Here is a 26,453-nt window from a genome sequence, read left to right on the forward strand (position 1 = left end):
GGAATCCCAGATTCCAAAGCAAAGGTGTTTGTGGGACAAGGGGGAAAGGTACTTGCATATCGTCTATAGAAAATGTCCCCAAATCCCAGAACACATAGGGAAGACATGGATTTGGAGCAAAGGTAAACCCTGAAAAGAGCACAATTCAGATGACAGGTGAGAGTGCTTCAGCTGTGCAGAACAGGAGTCAGGAGAGAAGGATGTAGGAGGGTACACAAGGCAAAGAAGATATGAGGTGCACACTCCTCCCAGATAGAACTCCTCCTAAAACAGAGGTTAGTTCTAAGACAAGAGTAGGTTACAAAGCAAGGAAGAAGTCAGGGGAATTAAGGTGAGAGAAAGGCCAAAGCAGAGGAGAACCTTCATGAGGGGAGTGATGTGAATTAAGAATTGAGAGAGTTGAGTAAAAGATTTATTATTAGTGCAGTCAACACCATGGAACAGCACATATATAATACAACTAGCAACCTGCAGAGACACTAGTGCAAAGGGTAGGGAAGCCTTAACTGAGCTTCCTGGCTCCATCTTAGGGTGACAACAGGAGGGTATGGGCCTGGGTAAGGCAGGCAGGGGCAGAGGGGAGTGGAAGAAATGTAGTAACCAGACTAAGTATAGCAGCGTTTTCAAATTCCTGAGCACAATGTCCTGGAGCTGGAACATATGACTGTTCCTCACCCCCTTCAAGCTGTATTCCCTCCTCCCCACAGTTCCAGTGGAGCCATGACCCAGCTACCCAGACCTACCGCAAGCTGGCCTGGAAAAAGCTCCAAAAAGAGAAGCTTTATGGCCTCTCTCTCCAGCCCCACTTCCACCTGCATATCACGATAATCATACCCACTATTCCTCCCCTTCTCTTACTCTGCTAGTCACCCCAGGGATTAAGGAATGCCCTGGGCATCCCGAAATGCAGCTGAAGTCCTAAGGGGGTACGGGTGAGACAGCACAGCCTGTACTCAGAGACATAATTTCTATCCCATCTTGCCTGATGAAGCTTAGAACCCAGCTATATATATATCTCCAAGGAAACCGGGTGTTGGGGGGAGTGGCGGGCAGGATTTCTTCAAAATTAATACTCGAAGTCCAGAGTTTTACAGTGAGACCCTAGATGGGCTGGGAGCAAAGTTCTCCAGAGGGCACAGCCATTGATGCGGGACTGTCACATCCATCACTGGAATAGAGGAAGCTCCTCATCTCAGATGGGCTATGGAGGACTGGGGCAGACTTCAGTTCAGCCAAGGGCTCCTTAGCCTTTCCTATATTAAAGCCAAAGGTTGTGCTGAAAAGGAAAAACATAAGACAGACCCCATCCCCGTCCCACCCTATCCAAAGATCCCCACAATAGGAACAGCAAAAGAAAAGTTTTAAGTTTTGTAAATTTTTTTTTCTTTTTCCTTTCTTAAAAAAAAAAAAGTAAATAAATTAAATTGCCAACAATGTGGCTGGGCTGGAAAAGTGGGGTAGCCATAATCAGGCCATTCTTAAAAAAGAAAAACTGTGAGGGAGGGAGTGAAATATAAACAAACAATGGCCAAAGAAAATTATCAAAATAACTAGTTACAATCACAGGGCTGAGAGAGAGGAGTCTATGGAACTATTATGGCCTGTGCCAGAGGCAGTGCCTACCCAATTTCAGCAAAAGCCAGAGAGCTGCTTCCTGCTGAGCATATTCACCCCAATGGACTAACCCCTCACCCCAACCCTGTCATTCCCTAATCGTGAGAAAGTGTAGGAAAGAAGAGCTCATCTGGAAATTTTCGGCATCCCCACCTGCACACCTGCAGACCCGGCGGGAGCCCACACCTTTAAGGTGGGCTGAACAGGGTATTGCTTGGCACAGAGGTCCAGTCTTCCCCTAAGGGCCACCAGCGATGGCCTACTGGCCTCATTATTTCTAGGGTTTTGTTCCATCCTTACCATTTCTTTAGGATGTTTGCTCCCCAGAGCCGCCCCCTAAATGCTGTTTAGAGAGTCAAAGGCCTGCCTGCTCTGGATTCCCTGGTTTTGGAGGAGGGGAACAGTTAGAGATGCCTCACTCCATCCTGATCCTCTAGAGAAAATGAGTATCTTTGTGCTTTCTGAAAACATCTGGAACCAGGACCCTAGGCAGGAAAACAGAAATAGAGGTGGGGACTTTCCCAACCAGATGGAAAATATACAGACATTTTAGGGGAAGAAATTAGGCAAATGGAGGGAATCTGGGTTTCCCACCTGAAAGCCTGAGCAGAGTGCCCTGGGGCCCTCTTCAGTGGCAGAAGAGCAGGGAGATGTGTGGCTCTAGCGTTAGCCACGGAATTAAGGAAAGTGGGGAGGACTCAGGGCCCCGCTGCTGGAGTGACAGGATTTTCTGATTTTCATCTCTTCCAGATAGCCCGTCGAGATCTCCTATATCTCTTCCACGCCATGCGCAAATATCATGACAAGCCCTGGCTCCTGCACCATGTCATCACCCATGTGCTGGTTCTCACAGGCCATCACGACAACAGCCTGCTTGCCAGGGATGCGCTTGGCCACGTAGTTCTCATAGTAACGCCGGTTCATCTGTCTTGTCTCTAGTGTGGCCAGACCCTGGGGCCAGCTACGCTCATGGGCATTTTCGATCAGCTCGTTGACAATAGACGCAGGACAGCCACTCTCCACCAGGGAGCGCTTGATTACAGCCTGGAGTACAGCATCTGGGGTGGAGATCATCCCTCCCCAGCGGGTCACTCGTGCCGGCTGCAGGGAGTTCACCCACCTGTGTGGAGGGAGTTGGAGGTGGTCAGTCCAGCTCGTCCCCTTTCTCTGCATTGGCTTTTCTCCTAATAGGAACGACTGCCTGCTCTGCACTCAACCTAACTCGATTCCTCCTTCTTTCCTTCCATCATTAGTTCAGAAACTCCAGATCTTTCCCTAGTTGGTCCCATTCGAGTGTCACCACATGTTACTCACCAGATTAAACTCCACGAGAGTAGGGTTCCTGTTATTTTTCTTAAAAATCCCAATACTTAGCACATGGTGCCTGGCATGTAGTAAGTGCTCAACAAATGTGTACTGAATGAAGCAATTATTCCTCTATACTGTGTCCCTCGCAGCACTATTTGCACTATACAGACTGACTCACAGTTTAGTCTATGAACTATGCAGAACTCCAGAACTGAAAGGGATCTTAGACTTCGCTTGTTTACTTCACTTGTTTTTGCTGTATTTTAGATCACTTTCCTGGATTTGTACTCTCTTCCTCTCTGAACTGTAAGCTCCCTGAAGTCAGGGACAATATCTTCTCTTTTTGGTCTTCCTAGCACTCCCACAGCCTTTAATACAGGGCTTTGTACATGTGGGTACCCATCTAACTCTTGGGTAAGCTTTCCCTTCCAACCACCCAAAAGAATATGAGATCCTCTGCTAGGGTTGAAGGTTATCGCCTCCTCCTCTGGCCCTGTTCTTCATCCCAACACCTGAGAAGCAGTGGCCCCAGCCCAGGCCTCTTCTTACCCTCCCCCCAGGGCTCAGTGCCAGGACGTGGGATGAATGACTCCACGTCCTGAGTGACACTCACTCTAGGATCTCGTTGTACTCAATCGTCTCCTCCAGGCTCTGAAGGTTGGGGTTGACACTGCGAATTGCACGCATGTACGCCTTGAGAAGCTGGATGTCTCGTTTCTGTGGAGGGGGGGGAGGAGAACAAGGGATAATGGCTAAGACAGACAGTAGATGAGAGACATCTGAGAATGAGGGAAATGGAGAGATCTGAGGAACAACCAGAGTGGAAGCTTCATGAAGACAGGGATACGACTGTATCATTCCCAGCTGTATCCCCAGTGCTTAGCATAGTGCCTTCAAGGGAAGGCATTTGATAAATGTTAAGTAAATGAATGCCACTGATGGGATGAAGGGAAGCAAGAAGAGCTCCAGCCTGATTCACTGCTATGCACAGGCAGAGTATCCACTGACCAGGCTCTCAAGCGCACGCACAGATCTGCCGCTCACATCCACGCCTGCCACCCACAGGCCACGGGCGCGAGGTTATCTGCATGTGAAAGACGTGTGCTGCCCTGTGTTCTCTGCGCCCTACCTGCTCTGCCAGCTGGTGTTTGTGTTCTGCTGAGGTCTTTTCCAGCTCTGCAATTCGTGTCTGCTGCTGCTGTACCACTGAGCGCAGGTGCTTAATGCAGTTGTGGTTTGGCAGCTCATCTTTGGGCATCTCCAGGCTGCCACCCAGGGTGGGAAAAGAACAGGATAGGAGCATTAATGGGACATGTGAGCAAAGGCAGATAACTGCTGAGAGGGCTTTTTCCTACCTGAAATGACTAACGTTCATTCATTTCCAACATTCAGGCGCCCTCTTGCTTATTGCCTTCATTTCCTTCTCCCCAGCTCTCCCTCGTCCCTTTGCTGTCTACTTCCTCTGGGCCTCTTTCCCTGTCTAAGACAGTGTTTCATCTCCCGCGTGGCTCTCCTTTCCTCCTACAGATTCTGCCTGTGCACTCATTCCTTCTGAGAAGCCCTAGATTCACAGCCCTAGCTATCAGTATTTAATCAAATATTTCACACCCCAAAGAAAGAAAAAATAGGACAACAGGGAATATGAGAAGCCTGGATATTAGAGCAGTCAATCTGACAAAGAGAAAAGTAGTACTGGATGAAAGGGAGGAATAAAGTATATCAGTCTTTAGTGGTATCACAGAGATTGCTGAATTGCTGTCTCCCTTCTTTCATTAAAGCAAGAGCAAAAAGATCGTAGCTCGGAAAGCAGCACGGGTGAGATCTTGGAGCAGGGAGCCAGGGGGGCCAGGAACACTCCTTGCCTGCAGGAGACCTCTTCAGCTAGCGAGCAGGGGATCCAGAGACAGGGGTATAAACGGGAAGGCCCTTATCTGTGTGGGCGGAAGAAGGGCAGGAATCTTACCCACAGCCCTGTTCACAGGTCACAGGCCGTTTTGGGTTGTGCTCACAGTCACTGAGGTGAGACATGAGGTTGTCAAGCCGGACAATAGCACTGCAGCCAAACACAGCGTTGTCGCAGGCGATCTGCAGCTTTGACAACATGTTCCGCATGATCCGAGGTACTGGGCGCAGGTGGGCGACCGTCACAACACTCCGGTCCACCGGACACGTCTGCTGCTGAGAGAACCACTGGGTGATGCAGGCGTTGCAGAAAGCATGCTCGCAGTGAGGCGCCTAGACGGGAGAGCAGCGCAAAAGGGGCACAAGAGAATTAGCAGGAGCTAAGAGCCTGGGTACGATTAACTCCGCAAAGCCAATCAAGCCTCTGCGCAGCTTCTAGGACCAGAGGTCCCTGGGGTCACAGCAAAATATAGATCTACTATGGGCAAGGCATTGTGGCGGACAGGCTTCAGATATGTTTCCTGTGCCCAATAGTCCAAATGGATTGTGACATAAGACAAACAAGTAAAAAGTTATATAACAGTAAGAGATATAAATAATATTCCAGGACAATGAGAGAGAGGACATAAGGTAGTCAATTTTTTTTTTTTTTTTTTTTTTGCGGTACGCGGGCCTCTCACTGCCGTGGCCTCTCGCGTTGCGGAGCACAGGCTCCGGACACGCAGGCTCAGCGGCCATGGCTCACGGGCCCAGCCGCTCCGTGACATGTGGGATCTTCCCAGACCGGGGCACGAACCCGTGTCCCCTGCATTGGCAGGCGGACTCTCAACCAGTGCGCCACCAGGGAGGCCCAGTAGTCAACATTAATTGCCAACTGGATTACATACTCAATAATTGCCAAAGAAATCCAGAGGAGGGTGAGATCTTTCCAGTCTAGGTCAATCAGGGCAGGTATTTATGGACAGGACAGAATCTGATATGGGTCTTGAGGGATAAGTAGAGAGGAGGCGGGGGCAGAGATTTACTGGCAAAAGTTCAAAAAAAATTTTTTTTTGGCCACACCAAGTGGCTTGCGGGATATCAGTTCCCCGACCAGGGATTGAACGTGAGCCACAGCAGTGAAAGTGCTGATTCCTTAACCACTAGACCACCAGGGAACTCCCCCAAGTTCTTATTTTATGAGGCCCAACCTGAGGCGTTGCCCTGAGTCCCAATGACCAGGGCTACCCTCCAAAACAGGACTAGATTTTTGTAGAATCACATTCTTTTCAGTTTCACAAAGATCATGTTTCAGCCTACTTCCTTGATAATGCAAAGAGAGAGGACTCTCTGGCCTCTGTGGAGATACAATCTGGCCTCCAGCATGGGACAAACACAGTAGGCACTCACTAGATGTTGATGCATGGATGAATGACTCGAGCACTTATCATGTCCCAAACATTTTGCTACGTGCTTAAGATAAAAAAAAAAAGTTTCTGCCTTCAAGATGCTCACAGACACCAAAGACTGTAACACAGAAAGGCTTCATAAGGAAAGAAGTCATTCTCAATATCATTAATCCAACTGTCAGTACATTTTTATTTTTCACTTAAAGACATATTTGATTCTTTTCAAAATCTTATAGGCCCTCTCTCCAAAAAAAAATCCTGTTTGTCTACTTTTCCCCGTCTGTACTGCCGCTAATCCAGTTCAAACGATCATCTCTCATCTATATTATTATGTCTTCTAACTGGTTTTCCTACTTCTACCTTGCCTCTTTATAATCCATCCTACATTCAGCAGCTGTGATTGTTTAAAAAGGCAAACTAGATCATGCTTAAAATTTTACAATGGTTTCCGATTACACTTAAAATAAATCCAAACTCCTGCTCAGGACTTATAAAATTGTTTGATCTGGCCCTGTGCCTCTGGCCTCTCCTCACCTCACATCATGCTCCCAGCACTGACTTCAGCCATTCTGGCTTTCTCTCTGTTCCCTGTCCACACCCTGCTCATTCCTGTCTCTTGCTTTTGCTGCTCCCCTTTGCCAGAATGGCCCCTTATCATTCAGATCTCAGCTCAACTGAACCTCTTTGGTGACCTTCCTATCTAAACCTGCCACCTCTGCAGAAGTATATAGAATGCGGTACCTTTTGTGTAAGAAAGGTAGGCAAATATACATATACATTCATACTTGCTTCTATCTGCCCACACACACACTGGAAGGATACCAAATAAACTAGTAAAAATGGTTATCTATGGGGGGATTAGGTGGACTGGGACAAAGATGGATGCAAGACTGTTCACCATAGCTCTTTTTTTTTTTTTTCACCATATATCTTTTTATACTGTTTTGACTTCTGAACCATATGAATTTATTATCTATTCAAAAAATAAATAAATATGATGTAGGGAAATCAGCATCCCTAGCAGAGGCTTTCTACCTTTGGAAATGTGTCTGGAACCTGGCCTGCTCCTCAGAAGGTAAAGCCTGAGTCCGGGCGGGAGGGGGGGAGCTTCTGCCTTAGTCACCAACTGCCACTGACTTCTCCACATGTGACTCACCTCAAATGATAGTGCTAGAAAACAGACAAGGCCCTGCCAGGGTGGGGAGGGAACTGACATACCCCATGACCTCTTGACACCACCAGGAGAGCTTGCTCCACACCCAGCCAATCTGCTTCTAATGGTCCAGGGCTAGCTGCCACTGGAATGCAGTCTGATTTTCATTCAGCTCAGGCATCTGTTCTCCTTTGGGTAGTTGAAAACTGGAGAGTAAGAATAAACTCCAAGAATCAAGGGGAGTCCCAGGGAGTGGTATTAGCAGTGAGTGGGGGAAGGGTCATGCGACCTCACTAACTGGTGTCCTGGTTTGGAAAATGGGATTATCTCCAGCTAGCCAGGAGCGGCAGAGGATTAATTGGTATTTACAGAGTACAGGCAATAAGGACCGTGCAGAATGGTGTCCCATGAATACAACGGTTAAGAATTCATCTCACTCATTATACTTGCCTGGTAATCATGAGTTTCTCCTCATACCTGCCCCAGGAAGATACAATTATCTCTGGTCTGGCAAAGCCAGTAGAGAAATGACCTAGTGAAGGTGGCAGCTTTCATATCAAAATGCAGAGTACATGGCTGCATCAAAAACTTTTTTTTTTTCAGTAAATCCCAGGAAGAAACTAGGTCAATTCACACAGTTCCCCACCTGCGATTTGTTAAACAGTACGCAGGCCCGCAGGAAGACCGGCTGATTACCTGAAACACTGTATCATGAAAATGGAGAGAGAACTTATTAGAAGAGTCCAGGAGTTCAGTCATGGGTAGGAAGATGGAACCTAGTCAGAGCCCCTGAAGAGAAAAAGAAGCTACCAAACTACTGTCAAGAGGACAGAAACAGTTGACCATTTTACAGCACACAAGTCTCACAGTGACCTCTGAAGAAAATCTGAACCACTGTACTTCTGTGGTGTCCATCTCTCGACAGACTCTGGAAGGCCCTATTCCTATTGTAGCGGCCACTGCTCCTTTGCACCAAACCTCTATTCTGTGTGTGTCAGGAGTGCGGGGTGTGGGGGAAGGGGGACCTGAACACAGTGGCCCCATTTCCTATGAATATATATTTTTTAAATTTCCAAATGTTCCAATTATGTTTTTCTTTTCATATATATAAATTCATTTATTTATCTATTTTTGGCTGCGTTGGGTCTTCGTTGCTGTGCACAGGCTTTCTCTAGTTGCAGAGAGCAGGGGCTACTCTTGGTTGTGTGCATGGGCTTCTCATTGCGGTGGCTTCTCTTGTTGTGGAGCACAGGCTCTAGGCGCGTGGGCTTCAGTAGTTGCAGCATGTGGGCTCAGTAGTTGTGGCTCGTGGGCTGTAGAACGCAGGCTCAGTAGTTGTGGCGCACAGGCTTAGATGCTCTGCAGCATGTGGGATCTTGCCAGACCAGGGATCAAACCCGTGTCCCCTGCATTGGCAGGCGGATTCTTAACCACTGCACCACCAGGGAAGTCCCTGAATATTTTGTACTAGCTCCACTGCCATCTACTGCCCCACCAAACCTGCCATCAGACCGACTCACCTGGACTGGCTCCTCCAAGACTCCACTGCAAATAGGACAGATAAGGTCTTCGTCAACATCCCCCTGGAAACGGGTTACATCATACCCCATGTCTCATCACTGAAACCCAGGTCCTGGAATGAACAACAGAGGAAAAAAGAGGCCAGTTCAGAAGATTACAGATATGTGCCAACTTGATCTCATTGCCAAGATTCGTTCATTTGTCCGATAAATATTTGCTGAGAGCTTACTATGTGACAGTCATTTGGGTGGGGGGGGAGCTGACTCAAGAAATTTAATTCTAATGGGAAAAGGTTTTATATAAATATACACTTAAAATATGAAGTGATAGGCTTCCCTGGTGGCGCAGTGGTTGAGAGTCCGCCTGCCGATGCAGGTGACGCGGGTTCGTGCCCCGGTCCGGGAGGATCCCACATGCCGCGGAGGGGCTGGGCCTGTGGACCATGGCCGCTGGGCCTGTGCGTCCGGAGCCTGTGCTCCGCAACGGGAGAGGCCACGGCAGTGAGAGGCCCGCGTACCGAAAAAAAAAAAAAAAAAAAAAGAAGTGATAAATGCTTTTAGGGTGAGCACAGGGCACTATGAGGCCAAGAGATGTGGATACCTGACCCAGGCCGAAAGGAGAGGGAGGCTGAGAAGTTTTCCAGGACACCAGTGGGACGAGCAAGAAGTTAGCTAGGTTGTGTGTGGGGGGCGGGGGGAGCCAGGGCAGGGTGGGGCATTAGGGTTTTAGGCACATGAAAGAGCATATTAAGAGCCCAGAAGGGAACTTCCCTGGCGGTCCAGTGCTTAGGAATCCGCCTTTCAATGCAGGGAACGCAGGTTCGATCCCTGGTCCGGGAACTAAGATCCCATGTGCCCTGGGGCAACTAACCCCGTGCCGCAACTACTGAGCCCACGTGCCACAACTAGAGAGCCCACATGCTCTGAAGCCCACGCGCCACAACTAGAGAGAAGCCTGCATGCCGCAAGGAGGGGCCTGCGTGCCACAACTAAAGAGTCCATGTGCTGCAACTAAGACTCGACGTAGCCAAAAATAAATAAATTAATTAAAATAAATATTTTTAAAAAAAAGGTAAGAGGGGATATGATGAGTTCAGGCAACTGTAAGTGGTTCAGAAAAAGTTCGATCTGAGGGGTGCAAGAGAGGGAGTGTCAAAATACAAGGCTGGAAAGGCAAGTAAGGGCCAGGCCATGAGAAGTCTTATGTAAGGAGTTTGGACTTTACCCTGAAGGCTATGGGGAGCCACTGAAACACTTAAAAGGAATGATGTGATAAAAGTTCTTTTTAGAATCACTCTGTAAACAGGGATGAGATTAGAGACAGGAAGAACATCTAGGCAGGAGAGAAGTAGTGAGAGTCTGAATTTAGGTGGTGGTGATGGGAGGGAAGTTCAGGAGAACAAAGACTCAAAGAGCAGCGAGGCTGCCATGCCCCTTCTTTAGGCTCCTAAGGGTCAAACCCAAACAAGACATCACTGAACAGTAAGTGAAATTCCCCTGTGGACATCCAGCCAGTGGGCTAATTGGAGCAAGGATGGGTACCTGATATAAGGGCAGACAATCTGCAGACCAGCCATCAGCTGTGATGTCCTGAAAAAAATGAGCTGAGTCAATCATGTAGTTCTCAGGAATTCAGAATCAGGCTGTTCAATTTAAAAGGGTGGGGAGTGAGGGATTTCCCTGGCGGTCCAGTGCCACGGCCCAGGTTTGATCCTTGGTCAGGGAACCAAGATCCCACAAGCTTCGTGGCATGCCAAAAATTAAAAATAAATAAATAAAATTTAAAAATAAATAAATAAATAAAAGGGTGGGGAATGGGATGGATGCAGAGAGGCCTTGATAGGTCAAGTGCAAGCTAAAGTACAGCACTGGACTGAGTCAAGACTGACTGGATTTAGATGCCCGGTTCTACTACTCATTAGCTGTGTGACCTTGGGCAGGCTTACGTATACTTCCTAAGCCTGCATGGCTTTTTCTTTTTTTTTTGCAGTACGTGGGCCTCTCACTGTTGTGGCCTCTCCCGTTGTGGAGCACAGGCTCCAGACGTGCAGGCTCAGCGGCCATGGCTCACGGGCCCAGCCGCTCCGCAGCATGTGGGATCCTCCTGGACCGGGGCACGAACCCGTGTCCCCTGCATTGGCAGGCGGACTCTCAACCACCGCGCCACCAGGGAAGCCCTGCACAGCTTTTTAAACAGATAACATTGGTATAAGTAACAACAGAAGTGACTCTCACGGAATTGCCCTCAAAGAAACAATACATATAAAACATTTAGCACAATGCCTGCTGGCACATACTAGGCACTCAATACACAAGAGTAACCATTATTTAGGTATACATTTTTTTTTTTTTTTTTTTTGTCCAAGCCACACGGCATCTTTGTTCCCCAGCCAGGAATCCAACCCGTGTCGCCTGCAGTGGAAGTGTGGAGTCCTAACCACTGGACTGCCAGGGAATTCCCTATTTATGTACATATCTAATTTCTACTACTTGATTAAAAATTCCTTAAGAGTAGGAACTCAAGTGCTACATCCAATTTAGCACCAAGCACAGTTCTTTACAAAACAGTAAAATGTTTGGTGTGATTAAATGTTGCTTTAACTGGAAGCTTCCCAGCAGAGTACAGTGGACATGTATTTTGCCTACCTAACATCCCATTTTCTGTAAACAGCATCACAATTTTCCTTCAGGAATCAGAACCTGTTTCCTAGTGGACATGTGACCCAACCTAGGACAGTGAGAGAGATGCCTGGGACTTCTACTGGAACTCTCATGGTGTTTGCATAGCGGTAGGATGTACAATTCAGAGTGGTCAGTGACCATCTCTGCCATTAATGAGGACAGCCTACTTACAGAATGACGCCATAATTGGGAATTCCCTGGTGGTCCAGTGGTTAGGGCTCTGCGCTTCCACTGCAGGGGGCATGGGTTCAATCTCTGGTCGGGGAACTAAAATCCCACATGTCACACAGCATGGCCAAAAAAAAAAAAAAAAATGATGCCATAATGAAGAAAGCAGAGCTGAGAAATCAAATTCAGGTGAAATCATTTGAGGGCCTGGATTCAGCCATGCCTGACGCCACAATCATTTTCTGAACATAAGTTACATGAGTTAGTAAATTCCCTATTATGTTTAGGCTGGTTTGAGCTGGGTTTTTATCTCTTTAAACTGACAAAAATCCTGATTAATGTAGGCTAATGGAGACAAGAAATCACAAGGCTCACTTTGGAACCACTTATTTTTCTTTACCCATTTTGTATAGGAACAACGATACCCAATGACACTGCTACAATTACACTGACCTCCATCACCACCACTTCTCTGTATTCTTGTTCCTCCATCTCTAGGGCCTAAGTTCAGGGCCCTGGGCTTACTAACAATCCCCCTGAAATTGTCACTCTAAACCACCTTGGTCTGGCTATCTTCCTCTAAAATAGGGATATCCATCTATTTGTCTCTCCTCAGACCTTTGACCTTCTGTTCCTATGCCAACATTCCCTTGAATAATCCATCAACAGTAATGGATTAGAGTGAGTACATGAAGGGTAATATTAAAGACATCATAAAGTGAAATGTGAAACCCAGAACTAAGGCCCCTTGTGATTCTCCTTGTTGCAACTCACTGAACTGAACAATGAGGACAGTGGTAAGACAGCCAAGAGCAGTCCAGTGTCACTGTCCTGTGGACCTCCACTATTGAGAGCTGTAGTGCAGACCATGGCGTTGTTCACTTTAGGAATTCTACTCCCTTTCTCTTTCATCCACATGGCTCCAGGAGAAGCTGCCTCACTAGTACTGTGAGACTTTAACCTAGGCAGCAGCTGACTGGGACAAGGGTGAGCATGCAACCCAAGCAGGGCCAATGGATCCTATCTCTGAGAATTTGAGCTTGATACCAAGAAAGATGAGTTGGTCTTTCTTTGCCTGTCATGTGGACTGAGGAAGACAAATCTACAGAAGGAAAGAAAAGACTGAAACAGACACAGTGAGAAAGGCCTGGATGAGAGCTGGAAAGTCCTGAGGCTTCAGAGTGACTGGTTTGTTCCCAAGACCCAGTTGCCTTCCTATCTTTGGCTTCTGCAAGACACCTCTTTTTTTTGTTTGTTTTTTCTCGGTACGCGGGCCTCTCACTGTTGTGGCCTCTCCCATTGCGGAGCAGGCTCCGGACGCGCACGCTCAGTGGCCATGGCTCACGGGGCCAGCCGCACCGCGGCATGTGGGATCTTCGCGGACTGGGGCACGAACCTGTGTCCCCTGCATTGGCAGGCGGACTCTCATCCACTGCACCACCAGGGAAGCCCTGTGTATCCTGTTTTTGCTTAAGCTTTGAGTTGGGCTTCTGTACCTTTTAAAATTTTATTTATTTATTTATTTGGCTGCACCGGGTCTTAGTTGTGGCAAGCGGGATCTTCGTTGCCGTGTGCAGTATCTTTAGTTGCGGCATGCAGGATCTTTTAGTTGCAGCGTGTGGACTCTTAGTTGCGGCATGCGGGATCTAGTTCCTTGACCGGGGATCGAACCCAGGCCCCCTGTATTGGGAGCACGGAGCCTTAACCACTGGACCAGGGGGGAAGTCCCTGCACTTCTGTATCTTACAGCCAAAAGAATCCTGGCTCAAACAACAACAAAGAGACAGCATACAGCATTAGAAGTTTGGAGAGGGATAGTTTAAATTAGGACTAATGAAGGCGCTAGGACACTAGGATTAGAATTAATCTGAAAGCTATGGGAGCACCTGAAGGATTTTTGTTGACATAAATTTACAGGGTTTAATTTTTTATCTTGACAATTTCAGACTTACAAAGATCCCATATATCCTTCATACAGACTCCCTAAATGTTAACATTTAACCACATTTATTTTATCATTGCTATATATATACACTGATAGATGGATAAAAATTTTCTGAACTGCTTAAGAGTAAACTGTAGACTTGATGCTTTTAACCCTAAATAACTTTACTGTGTACTGTATTTCCTAAAAAGAACATTATTTTATATATTGATAGTAAGATTATGAAAATCAGGAAATTAACATTGATGTAATACTATATTTACAAACCTTTTTTCCAATTTTTCCAACTGTCCCAATAATCTCCTTTAGCAAAAGAACATTCAAGATTATGCTGAATTATGTTATGCACTGAATTGTCAAGCTTCTTTAATCATTTAACTGAAAAAGTTACTAAATCTTTTTTGTCTTTCATAAATTTGACATTTTTAAGAATACACACCAGGTATATGAGAATGTCTCTCAATTTGGATTTGTCTGATGTTTCCTCATGATTAAATTCAGGTTTCATTTTGGGCAAAAATAGCAAGGAAGTGGCATCGTGTTCTCAATGCATCATATCAGGAGCACATAATGTTGATTTGTACTGTTCCTGGTGATACTAACTCTGACCCTTTGGTTAAGTGCTGTCTGTCAGGTTTCTCTACTCTAAGAGTTATTATTTTTTCCTTTGTAATTAGTATAAATGTTGTAGGGGAGATTCTTTAAGTGTGTGTACACCTGAAGGATTTTTTAAGAAATTGACATGATCAGCTTTCTGTTTTAGGCTGGCAGATTCTGGTAACTGTACAGAAAATATAGGGGGTAGGGAAGATTAGAGAAAGTGAGACCTTTGTAGGAGTTTATTTAAAATTCAGATTAAGAAAAAGTATAAAGGCTCAAACCAAGACATTTCAGAGAAGGAATCAGGAATCAAGCAGTCCAGTGGTTGGGACTCTGCGCTTCTACTGCGGGGGGGCCCGGGTTCGATCCCTGGTTGGGGAACTAGGATCCCACAAGCTGGGTAGCGTGGCCAAAAAAAAACCAACATAAACAAATAAAAATTTAAAAAGAAGGAATCTGAATCTATATTAGTTCAGGAAGTAATAAAAAGATGACTCTTTTGTTTCTGCCTTGGCTAAGTAGTGGTGAATTCTTATTTACCAATATAAGAATTAAAAAAAAAAAAAGATCTGGATGGGGTAAAAAAACAATGATCCTAGTTTTAGACATGTACAGTTTGAGATTCCAAGTAGAAATCATGAAGGTAGTAGCTGATGGGTTTTCAGAGACCACACAGGGAAAGTATACAGAATGAAAACAGAAAATAAGGGTTGGTCTGAAGACTATAGAACCCTGGGGAGCACTGACTCTTTGCTTATTTTTTTAGTTTTTCTTTTTTCACAAGTATATATGACTATATTTTCATTTTAAAAAAATACAGCCTCTCGGGACTTCCCTGGTGGCGCAGTGGTTAAGAATCCGCCTGCCAATGCAGGGAACACGCGTTCGAGCCCTGGTCTAGGAAGATACCACATGCTGCGGAGCAACTAAGCCCGTGCGCCACAACTACTAAGCCTGGGCTCTAGAGCCCGCGAGTCACAACTGCTGAAGCCCGCACACCTAGAGCCCGTGCTCTGCAACAAGAGAAGCCATCGCAATGAGAAGCCCGCACACCACAACCAAGAGTAGCCCCCGCTCACCACAACTAGAGAAAGCCCACGAGCAGCAACGAAGACCCAAGGCAGCCAAAAATAAATAAATAAATCTATATTAAAAAAAAAAAAAGAATATAGCCTCTCTTCCCACCTTCCTCTCCCCATCCATTGACTGGTGAACATTCATTCTTTCAACTGCCCTTCTTTGCTATACAGATTCTTCTTTCCGCTGTGCTGCACTACATGGGGGATCTTAGTTCCCCAGGGATCGAACCCGCGCCCCCTGCAGTGGAAGCACGGAGTCTTAACCACTGGACCTCCAGGGAAGTTGCACAGATTCACGTATGAGTAAGACAGATAAGGTTCTTTCTCTCATGTAGTTTATATTCTAGTGGTAAGAATTTCCAATCCACCAGTCTAAGCCTTGATTACAACGTATTCTGCCATTATCCTCTCACGACTGAAGTTTGCCTGACTGCCAAGTGTTCCCCTGAAACAAATCACGTTGCAGTTAACACCCCTTGTAACAAGATTTTTTGGAGCACAAGAACAAATCTCTCTCCTAGGACAGATTCCACTGAGAGGTGGAACTGCGGCACTGAATGGTGTGCCTGCTATTTGCTTTCCTAGACACTTCCATACGATACTCTGGAAAGGCCTTTTCAATTTACACCACCAACAACAGTGCATGAAAATACTTTATCAGTGACATTTTAAAAGGGGGACAAAAAGGAGCCTGCAAAAGAAGACTGAGAAAGATTGGCCAGAGATAAGAGAAAATCCTGGAGAGAAGATGGTCACAAAAGTTAAGGGAGTTGGGGGTGTAGGGAGCGGGGAGGGAAAGGGGAATGCTTGTTTCATGAGTAGAGTTTCAGCTTTGCAAGATGAAAAAGTTCCAGAGATCTGTTTCACAACAATGTGAATATACTTAACATTACTGAACTATATACTCTCAAAAATGGTTAAGGTGGTAAATTTTATGTTATGTGTTTCCCCCACACACACACACACAAAAGCTAAGGAAGTAGAATGCTTAGAGGGAAAAGAAGTGTCAAAAACTGCAAACACAAGTCAAATTAAAAAAAGCAAAAACTGCCAGGATGTGGGACTGTGGACACCACAGCAGAAGGCGGTTCCATGGAGTTGGGTGGCACTGTGGCGAGCAGTTTCAGTGAGGCACTGGGAGTGGAAGACAGACTGCAGTGGCTCACAGTGAACAGGTGAGACAGAGAGATGGGGACTGAAGACAACCCTGTCGAAAGCTTGATTTCCAAGGAAGGAAAAGAGAGAGAACCAGCTAGAGGAGCACTGGAGGCTGAGGAAGTGGGTTGTGTAGGGGTGTTTTTCCTTATGATGAGAAAGGCTTGAGGATGTTTATGAACTGAGAGGAAAGCACTAGTGAAGAAGGAAAAGTAAAGATGGGAGAGAATCTGGTCACTGGGGAAAAGGTAGGAAGGAGTTCTGGAATTATGTTAAACAGGAAGAGGGACACACTTAAAGCAGGAAAAAAGAAAAGATGGTACCAAAAGAGGCCCAGATAGTTTTTCAAAAATCACACCCGTAAACTTTTAAAATTCAGATAATCACTTATTCATTTAAGTGAACAGTGAAGGTATAGTTATGCTTAATTATGGTGATGTAAGCCCATCTGATGGAATAGCATATCTATTTTTATTTATTTATTTATTTATTTATTTTTGCGGTACGCGGGCCTCTCACTGCTGCGGCCTCTCCCGTTGCAGAGCACAGGCTCCGGACGCGCAGGCTCAGCGGCCATGGCTCACGGGTCCAGCCGCTCCGCGGCATGTGGGATCTTCGCGGACCGGGGCACGAACCCGTGTCCCCTCATCGGCAGGCGGACTCTCAACCACTGCGCCACCAGGGAAGCCCAGCATATCTATTTTTAAATGATGCTTATGAGGAATATACAGTAACATGATACAATAATAGATGAAAAAAGTAGTACACAAATTTGAATACAGATCTGTTTAAAAACGTATATATTGGGCTTCCCTGGTGGCGCAGTGGTTGAGAGTCCGCCTGCCGATGAGGGGACACGGGTTCGTGCCCCGGTCCGGGAAGATCCCACATGCCGTGGAGCGGCTGGGCGCGTGAGCCATGGCCGCTGAGCCTGCGCGTCTGGAGCCTGTGCTCCGCAGCGGGAGAGGCCGCAGCAGTGAGAGGCCCATGTACCGCAAAAACAAAACAAAACAAAAACGTATATATTTATAAATAATCCATGTACAAAGAGACCAGAAAGAATTATCAAAATAACAATTGTTTTATTTAGGTGTAGGACTAAGAATAATGTTTTTCTTCTATTTTTAACTATCAAACATTTTATTGAGCATACATTTTTTTTGTCATAATTCAGCTTTAAACAGTCTTCCACAAATATGGAAAAAAATTTTTTTCAATTTAGAAATTACTTAAGAGTAAAAAGTATAGGAATGTTTTTACTTTTGAAGTTCAGGAATAAAAGGTGACAGAATTTGATCTCACCCAGAAGTTTTCCCTATTGACTTAATTCAGACAGTCTTATTTTTGCATTGAGAGTTAGAATGGACCATAAGAGACCATCTAGTTTAACATCCCAGGGCTGGAATCCTCTCCACAGTACCCAACAGTCACTCACCCTGTGCTTTGACAGTCCAGGGAAAGGCCAAGATAGGGTGCAGCAGGAGCACAGATGAGAAATATCTAGCCTAAACTCAAATCTCCCATAGCATTCTAGAATGCCTATGTCCCTCTAAAACAGGGTACCCGGAGCTTCACCTGTGGACTGACCAATATGAACACAATGGGACTATTAGCACCTTTCCTCTCTACTTCAATTAATGCAAACTGACACTGGTTAGTGCTGTTCTGGATGATAGCTACCGCCATTCTCATAGTCAAGACAAACACACAGAGTTGGGATGAAAGGAAGGCACAAGAGAAAGAGTCAAGAATAGGTGCTACCTGAGACAGCCTCTACGTGATAGCAAAAATATCACCAAATATCCATAATTCACCTGTTGAACTGCTAACTTTATAATATCTACCTCAAATAAACAAATTGTAATCTGGTTTCTCTACAATAGCTATTAAATCAATCAGAGGAAAAAAATTATTGCTGCCTTAAAATGAACCAGGTATGAAGTCTTCCAAGATACACTAAGAGAAAAAAACTACAGTATATAATAGTACATGTAAATGTGCCACCATGATGTGCCACATAAATGTGCCAAAAATAATATGTATGTGACTATGCTTTCATATGCATGGAACTCTCCACAAGGATACATAAGAAACTGCCAACAGTGGTTGCTGCTGAGGAAGGGTCATTAAGGGACAGGAACAGGGGGAAAATTTTAATTTCCTCAGTTATCCCTTTGTACCTTTGAAAAAGATTTTCTCTGTGTGTTCACTCAATATTCAAATAAAGAAATAAATTTATAATTATCCTAAATTGTGAAAGTATCAATATTAAGATTAAATCAAAAAATATGTCCAAAATACTCAATGTCACATATACTATGTATGTCATTTATGTCATATAACATATACAACATATACATATAACATGTAATATACTATAGCAAGGTCTGGAAAAAATGTACTCTTGCAAGAAAAAGTTAATCAAGGTGAATCATAACAAAAAACCAATGTCCTAAAAAAGCATATATATATATATATATATATATATATATATATATCGGGCCCAGCCGCTCCGTGGCATGTGGGATCTTTCCGGACTGGGGCACGAACCCGTGTCCCCTGCATCGGCAGGTGGACTCTCAACCACTGCACCACCAGGGAAGCCTCTAAAAAAAGTATATTTTTTTACCTTTTACCTAGCAATCCTAATTCCAGTAACTTAGCCTAAGGAAATAATTACACAAGTGTACAAAACAATATACTAAGTTGTTTATCTAAACATTGTTTATAATAGCAAAAAAAAAATCAGAAATGACACAAATATCCAGTATAATTCCTTACATCCATAAAATGGGATACAATGTAGCATTAATATAACTTAGATATATTTGTTTTTATTAATATTTATTTATTTAGATTTTTTCAATTTATTCATTACTTATATATAAGTAAAATAACACATACATATTATATATACTATAGTGCCATGTTTGTTAAAAAATTTTATGTGTGTACACACTTATATTGGAGAGCATCTAGAAGGATATATATTAGAGAAGCTGTCTCTAAGTGTAGAATTTTAGTACTTTTATTTTATTTATTTTTTGCGGTACGCGGGCCTCTCACTGTTGTGGCCTCTCCCGTTGTGGAGCACAGGCTCTGGACGCGCAGGTTCAGCGGCCAAGGCTCACGGGCCCAGCCGCTCCGCGGCATGTGGGATCTTCCCGGACCGGGGCACAAACCCACGTCCCCTGCATCGGCAGGCGGACTCTCAACCACTGCGCCACCAGGGAAGCCCTATCAGTACTTTTAATTTCACTCACAGTTTGTTTTTTGTTCTTTTTAATTTTATTTATTTATTTTTGACTGCGTTGGGTCTTCATTGCTGTGCGCAGGCTTTCTCTAGGTGTGGCGAGCGGGGGCTATTCTTTGTTGCAGAGCACCGGCACGGGCTCTAGGCACTCAGGCTTCAGTAGCTGTGGCGCACGGGCTTAGCTGCTCTGCTGCACGTGGGATCTTCCCGCACCAGGGCTTGAACCCATGTCCCCTGCACTGGCAGGCAGGTTTTTAACCACTTTGCCACCAGAGAAATCCCTCACAGTTTTGCTCTTAGTTTTTCCTCCTCTTTTATTTTTTTTTAAACAGTGATCATGTTTTACTTATATAATTAAATAATAATTAAATCAATATTTATTATTTCTATATGCTAGCCACAATTCTAAGCATTTCTCGTGTATTAACTCAACTAATTATTAAAATAACTCTATGAGTTACTCTGTGTGAGGTCGGCATTACCATGATCCACATTTTACAGATGAAAAACAGATGCAGAAAGGTTAGAAAGCTTCTTCAAAATCATATAGCTAACAGGTGGTGGAGACAGATTCCAACCCAGGCAGACTGGCCCCAGAGCTCAAGCCTTTAACTGCAGTGCTAAACTGCCTCTCAAACTGAAAAATGCAAGTTGCAAAAATAGTATGGTCCCATTTTGTACAGTATGGTCCCATTTTTATAAAAACTGTTTTTTTAAAGTGGTATATGTAGCGTATACATTTTAAAAATCTAGATGCTGAGATTATACTTTTGATCTATGTTATATATTTCTGCAAGATTTAATTATTTTTAAAAATCAGCAAGGGGCAAAAATGAAAACAGTACCCTTTTCTCCCTTGTTGCTATGGGGCAATGCAGAAAGCAAGCTGAGAGCCTGTATTGTATAGCTTCACTGTGCTTTCATTTTAAAACAGTGCTAACAATGTTATCTTAAGGGGGAATACAAATTTTGAAAAGTTATCATAATGGGGTCTCAGGGGATCCTACATCGCCAAAAGAAACAGCAGAGAACTTCCCCAAAGAAACAGCCTCAGTTGGTGCAGAGATGGCCAGAGGGTGTGGGAAGCCACCAGCCAGGCTTAGGAGTTGCAAAGTTCCTACTATAAAGTCAAGGTTTACAAAACTCTGCAAAGATGCTGGGCATTGTTCTTTCTAAATAGAAACCTCCACTTTATCTGCTTGGAGATGCTCCTGTTTTATCTACCCTCCTATAACTATATCCTTTCAGAGGTGTGGCCTCGAGAATTAAGGGGAAATTTAGATTTCGATTCTGATTAGGGCATTTCCTATTTGTCATCTATGGGAAACAAATGTTGAAGTGGTTATACACAATCTTGGAATCTAGCTCCTTGCCTCGTCTTGCCCTGCCCCTAAGTAGACAGTCAAGCTGACAGGCTAGGCTCCTTGACTATTCCTTCTACCCTCGGGGACTCTCAACACTGCTGTAGGGCTGTCACTGGGGTGGGTTATCATTTCAAGGGGGATGCAGTACAAGAACTCAACCACTCACTGCCCTAGGGACAGAAGCCTTAATAAAATCGAAACCACGGGGACCTCAAGAGTCACAGCCAGTGACCACATCCACTGGAAGCACAGTTTCCTAGATCTCCTCCTTGAGTTACGGAATAGGAAAAGGCCTTGGAAGGTTTTACTCAAGTTGGGGAGCTGAACTAAAGTAGCACTGAGGTGTCCCTTTAGACTTACAGGAGTTCTGCCAAATTCCCTGATTTGAACATCCTGAACCCAAACCCAAAACTGCATTCCCAACAGGCCAGAACCAAACCAGGTAATTATGTTGCTATACTTCCTCACTGTTACACTGGGATGTCTCTCTGTATTCCTGGTCAGCATTATTATAAAAATGTGAGAACTTTATTAGACCCCTTCCTATACCCTTTTAACTTACTGTTGCAGTTGTTTTCACTGTTCTACCCCTAGAGAGAGCTAGGAATTCAAAACAGATTGTTTCTGGGCTTCCCTGGTGGTACAGTGGTTAAGAATACACCTGCCAATGCAGGGGACACAGGTTCCAGCCCTAGTCCGGGAAGATCCCACATGCCACAGAGCAACTAAGCCCGTGAGCCACAACTACTAAGCCTGCGCTCTAAAGCCCACAAGCCACAACTATTGAGCCCACATGGCACAACTACTGAAGCCCGTGTGCCTAGAGCCCGCGCTCCGCAACAAGAGAAGCCACTGCAATGAGAAGCCCGTGCACTGCAAAGAAGAGTAGCCCCCACTCGCTGCAGCTAGAGAAAGCCCACGTGCAGCAACAAAGACCCAATGCAGCGAAAAATAAATAAATTTTAAAAAACAGATTGTTTCTAACAGAGCCTGAACATTTATCCTCCCTTATTCAGGGTTTCTTGAACCCACGTACAGGTGTACAAACCATGCACATTCACACACACACACACACACACACATACATAGGCGCACACACACGAAACGTTACAGCAACCACTCCAACCCATTTAGAGTAACTGGGCATGCTGTCACCAATTCGTGGCAAAAGCATACAGGTAAAAGCCAAGTATATGTGCTGTAGTCTCCTTCTAATTCTCTCTCCTCCATGCCCTAAATACAGCAAAGGTGCAGAGGGCTGAGGATTCAGCCCAATTACTACAAATCACCAGACACATAGGAAAAGGGCCCCATAACCTGCCCCAGTGTAATGAAACAGGTGACTCCTAGGAATTTCACCCTAGTGAAGAAAGTAGGTGGTGGAGGGTGTCTCACAGGTGTCCCTAAAACATTTCATCTTATCTCTCTGTCTCCCAATAAAGAAACAGATCTGGAAAAAAAGAAAACTGAGTTGAGAATCTAGAAACCTGAGTCCTAGTTCTAGCTATATTACCGACCAATGTGTAGCCTTGGGCAAGTTACTTAACCTCTCTGGGCCTCAGTTCCCTTTACTCCACATGAAATGAAACATCTGAAACTACATAAATTCTACATAAGTACAAGAATAGGCTAAATTAGGGGATAATTATATGATAAAAGGTTGCCCTGGCTTTATGAGAGCAAAGTCTGGCCTTGCTCTCTTTTGGCAACTCTCTTCACTTTCTAAGTGAAAAAAGTGGTCTTTTTCATTTAAGCAGTAGAATCCTTAGAGTGAAGTTACTCCCCCTCTTAGAGAACTGAGCTCTTAGGAACTCAGGTTCCTCATTGCCTCTAAAGTCGCATTTAATTCCAGAATGCTGTGATCCAGACTAGATTTAGCACAGGAGATTTTTAAAGTTAGGCTTCTTCAGCACGTTTTAATTGGTTCAATTTAAAAAAGAATCCAGAGGGCACACAATTCTTCCAGAACTCCCAACTAACAACTCTAACACCTAAAGTGAGGCTTACCAGGCCTCAAAGACCAGCAAGGACCTCCCACTGGATCACCAGCACCAAGCACTATTTGTGTGGTTACCCCAAACCTCATCTTCATCCTATATACACAGCCCCCTTGCCAGTATAGACATGTAAAAGAAACGGAAAACACAATCCTTGTCCTCAAACTAAGTGCAGGCTTCAGCCCAATGGCTGAGTACACAGGATATAAAACACATAAAAAGAGTAAAATTTACTAAGCAATTTACCAACAAATAAAAGTTAATAGTTCACGTAAGACATAAGTATGCAAAGAAGAACAGATTGATGTGGGTTAATCACAGAAAGTTTTATGCAAAAAAGAGTTTTGAGAATCAGGTTTTCAAGAGCAGAAGGAACCCGGATTGGCAGAGAAGAGGGTTCTAGCCAGGAATGGGATTCTGAATCAAGGCTCTTTACCTTCCAAGTGTTGGGGGCAGGTTCCCTGTTCACAAGGCTCCAACCCCCTGATGCTTCCACTCAGTGCCACTCAGGAGACGTTCCCAGTAACCCATCTTGTTGGCTATTCTCCGACTGAGTCTTCCTTCCTAGGGACAAGCTCCATTGCCAAGGGGATGGATGTGATGTCACAATCAGGAGCACTCTATTAATAGGAACAAGGAAGAAAAAGGTGAGTCAGGAGAACTACCTGCACTTGGCAGTGAAACTAGACAGACTGGGATCTGGTGGTTGGTTGAGGAGGACGAGACAACTCCACTAAGAACTATAGGTTTCAAGGCTAGGCATCCAGGCTACCCTCTAAGGAGTGAGATCATCAGCTAAGGAATCACACGCACAGACCAGGTGATTCAAACATAGCTGAGAGGGGGAGAGAAAGGGACAAGAAGAAAGGTAGGGAAGAGGAGCTGTTTGAGATAGAAAAAGGTTCTTTTATTCAGTGCATACAACTAAAAGTAATGTCAATGAGTCTAAATCTGTGGCTATACAATGCAGAGAGCAATGAAAGCTTACATGCACAGTATGATGCTTTAATGTTTCCAGAGTGCTTTCACATAAATTATTTCATATAAAAAGAATTCTGTCCTACTCTCCACTTGAAAAATACTGTTTCATAAGAAGATGCTCAAGAATGTTGGTACAGGTGCAATTCTACTTCCAAGTCCAGAAATATTCCTGAGGGGATCAGGCTTTAAAAAAAAAAATGAAGAGGCAGTGAATCAGGAAATTATTCTAGGGTAGGAAACTGGAAAGACTACAGGTAGCAGTATGATTAAGCTGACCAGACTCTCATTACTAAAAGGATGAAACTAAGTAGAAGGAGACAAGGCTTCAGACGCAGAATAGGAACTATTCAAATTCCTTTCCTTACCTTCACATCTATCCATGTTAACGGCTATCTTAGAAAGGATCACGATTTTTAGTCATAAAACAGAGACCATTTCATCCTGAGTCTGGTATACGTGCTCATTAGTTTACTATGTTCATCAGCCATAACACATTAGTGTGGTATTTTAAAACTAATCAGAGGATAAAAGTGCAAGGCCAGATCCACTTTCTCTTCCCTGTAGTTGGAGGTGGGGGGAAGTTGATCTGTCTCTCCCATCCATAATACAGAGGAGGGTATAATGCTTCTTCCATTTTGACCACAGCAACAGCCTGGCACAAGCACCTGCACGTCAAGAAATGCTTCCAGGAGCCAGTGCTGTTGGCTATGTTCAGTCTTCCAGTGACAAGTTTCAGACTCAGAAAGCAAACAGTTATCTAGCCTGGGAAAACCAATCGTCCTTCACTGCTCCCTTGACCAGAACAAAACAGGATTTTTCAACTGAGAGGAGGACCAGGAGTCAGGAGACTTGGGTTCTGGTCCCAGCTCTACCCACTGTATGGCTTTTAACAAGCCATGTATCCCTTCTGTAATTTTCAATTTCTTCACCTGTCAAGTAGGGAAAATGATAACTGCCTTATCGACCTTACATATTGTCCAGGAAAAGCAAATGACATAATAAATGTGAAAGCATACTGAATACCGCTATTCATAGGTAAGGTATTTGTAGTAACAGACTGCAAAATAAATTTAGAGTACTGAGGGCCCATGAGGAAATGCTTGAAAGAAGCCTGTTCTTTCTTTCCCATTACTGGGAACCAGACACAGCCACAAAGCCGGCTGGACACACAGGGCAGTAACATTATTGCATCACTCAGATTCCCTACCATTCCTATCTGGGGACAACTATCAGCCTGCAATATTATCAGCTTCTTGCTCTATTGTCAGACTAAAACCACCTGTACAGGAAGGGATTAGACTATCACTACCACAGCCCAGTCCCCAAGAACAGTGATTCAGTGGTCTCTAACAGCCACATTTGCTACTAGGTAGAATGAAGTCAGTTTCTGAATGGAGATGTCTGTCAGTCCCTCAGGCAAAACACCCTCACCCCTCTCAGCTTTCTGCTCCTTCTCCGGCCCCCTCCTTCCCAATCCTCAATTTCCTCTGCGTTCTGGTTTGGAGAAGGCTTTCCGGTGTGTGAAGTGTGTGAAGAGGGACTGGCAATCCAGGGCAGGGATGTAAGGAATGTGAGATTCCTTCATGGAGGGGTGGGAGGGAGAGGGGGGAAGGAATGGAGGAGGAAGACAAGGCTGTCAAAGACAAGGCATGCGAGAGGAGCCAAGCTATGGCGCTTCGAGGGCGGGGGTTCAGGTTCCGACGCCCCTGCCCACACTGACCCCCAGTATGTTCCCTGCCTCCCCTTCCGGCCCGTCAATCATTGCCCATTTAAACACCACGTGGTTCCCCCAATTCGCCCCCCTCCCTGTCCTCCAGCCAGCCCAGGCCCCCTCCCGCACTTCCTAAGGCTCCCCCACTCCAATGGACCTCCCCAACAACCCACCCATCAGCGCCCCTTTATCACCTCTAGACTCCTCCCTATTACTGCTCCCTTCCTCCATTTTTCATCTTTACTCCCATCCCTCCTCCTGACCTCCAATAGCTCGAACCCCCATCCCAACCCCCCTGGGACCTTGCCCCCTCCCCTCCCACACCCTCTTTCAGGGGGGAGCTCGCGCAGGCGCCGTACGCACCGCCCTGGAAGCGGTCTGGACTCTCCGTACCCAGGCCTGGCTGGAGCTGAGGCCGCAGCGGCCAAGGGATAGCCAGGGTGCCGGGTCCCAGCTTTTCCTGGGAGGGGAAGGGGAAGGGGAAGAAGACGAGAGATGGTTCCGACCACTCTTCGCGGTGTGGGACAGATCCCTTGCCCCGCCCACCGCTGCTACGCAACCTAGCGGAAGCTCGTCACCAAACTCCGCCTTTTTGTTTAACTCAGCCCCGAACTAGAAGCCACAAGCGGCCAA

At 45.2% G+C, this 26,453-nt stretch overlaps 1 protein-coding gene across 4 annotated transcripts; it reads right to left on the reverse strand.

Moving 5' to 3' along the window:
* Positions 1 to 394: 394 nt before the first annotated feature.
* RNF41 (ring finger protein 41) lies at positions 395 to 26,432 on the reverse strand. Of its 4 annotated transcripts, XM_027106638.1 has the most exons (8): positions 26,184 to 26,432; positions 23,565 to 23,748; positions 10,428 to 10,475; positions 8,886 to 8,998; positions 4,886 to 5,157; positions 4,052 to 4,187; positions 3,536 to 3,639; positions 395 to 2,734 (listed from the first exon to the last, which is right to left on the reverse strand). In XM_027106638.1, exons 4-8 carry the CDS (start codon positions 8,973 to 8,975, stop codon positions 2,383 to 2,385), a joined length of 954 nt encoding a protein of 317 aa, XP_026962439.1. In that variant the 5' UTR covers positions 8,976 to 8,998; positions 10,428 to 10,475; positions 23,565 to 23,748; positions 26,184 to 26,432; the 3' UTR covers positions 395 to 2,382. The 4 variants fall into 4 exon arrangements, with proteins under 4 accessions (XP_026962439.1, XP_026962441.1, XP_026962440.1 ...); XM_027106639.1 differs by lacking the exon at positions 10,428 to 10,475 and having other exon boundaries at positions 396 to 2,734; positions 26,214 to 26,432; XM_027106637.1 differs by lacking the exon at positions 10,428 to 10,475 and having other exon boundaries at positions 396 to 2,734.
* Positions 26,433 to 26,453: the final 21 nt, after the last annotated feature.

Source organism: Aethalodelphis obliquidens, unplaced genomic scaffold, assembly GCF_003676395.1.
Source record: "Aethalodelphis obliquidens isolate GAN/ISIS:26980383/991018 unplaced genomic scaffold, ASM367639v1 scaffold8, whole genome shotgun sequence".
NCBI classification, from domain to species: domain Eukaryota; kingdom Metazoa; phylum Chordata; class Mammalia; order Artiodactyla; family Delphinidae; genus Aethalodelphis; species Aethalodelphis obliquidens.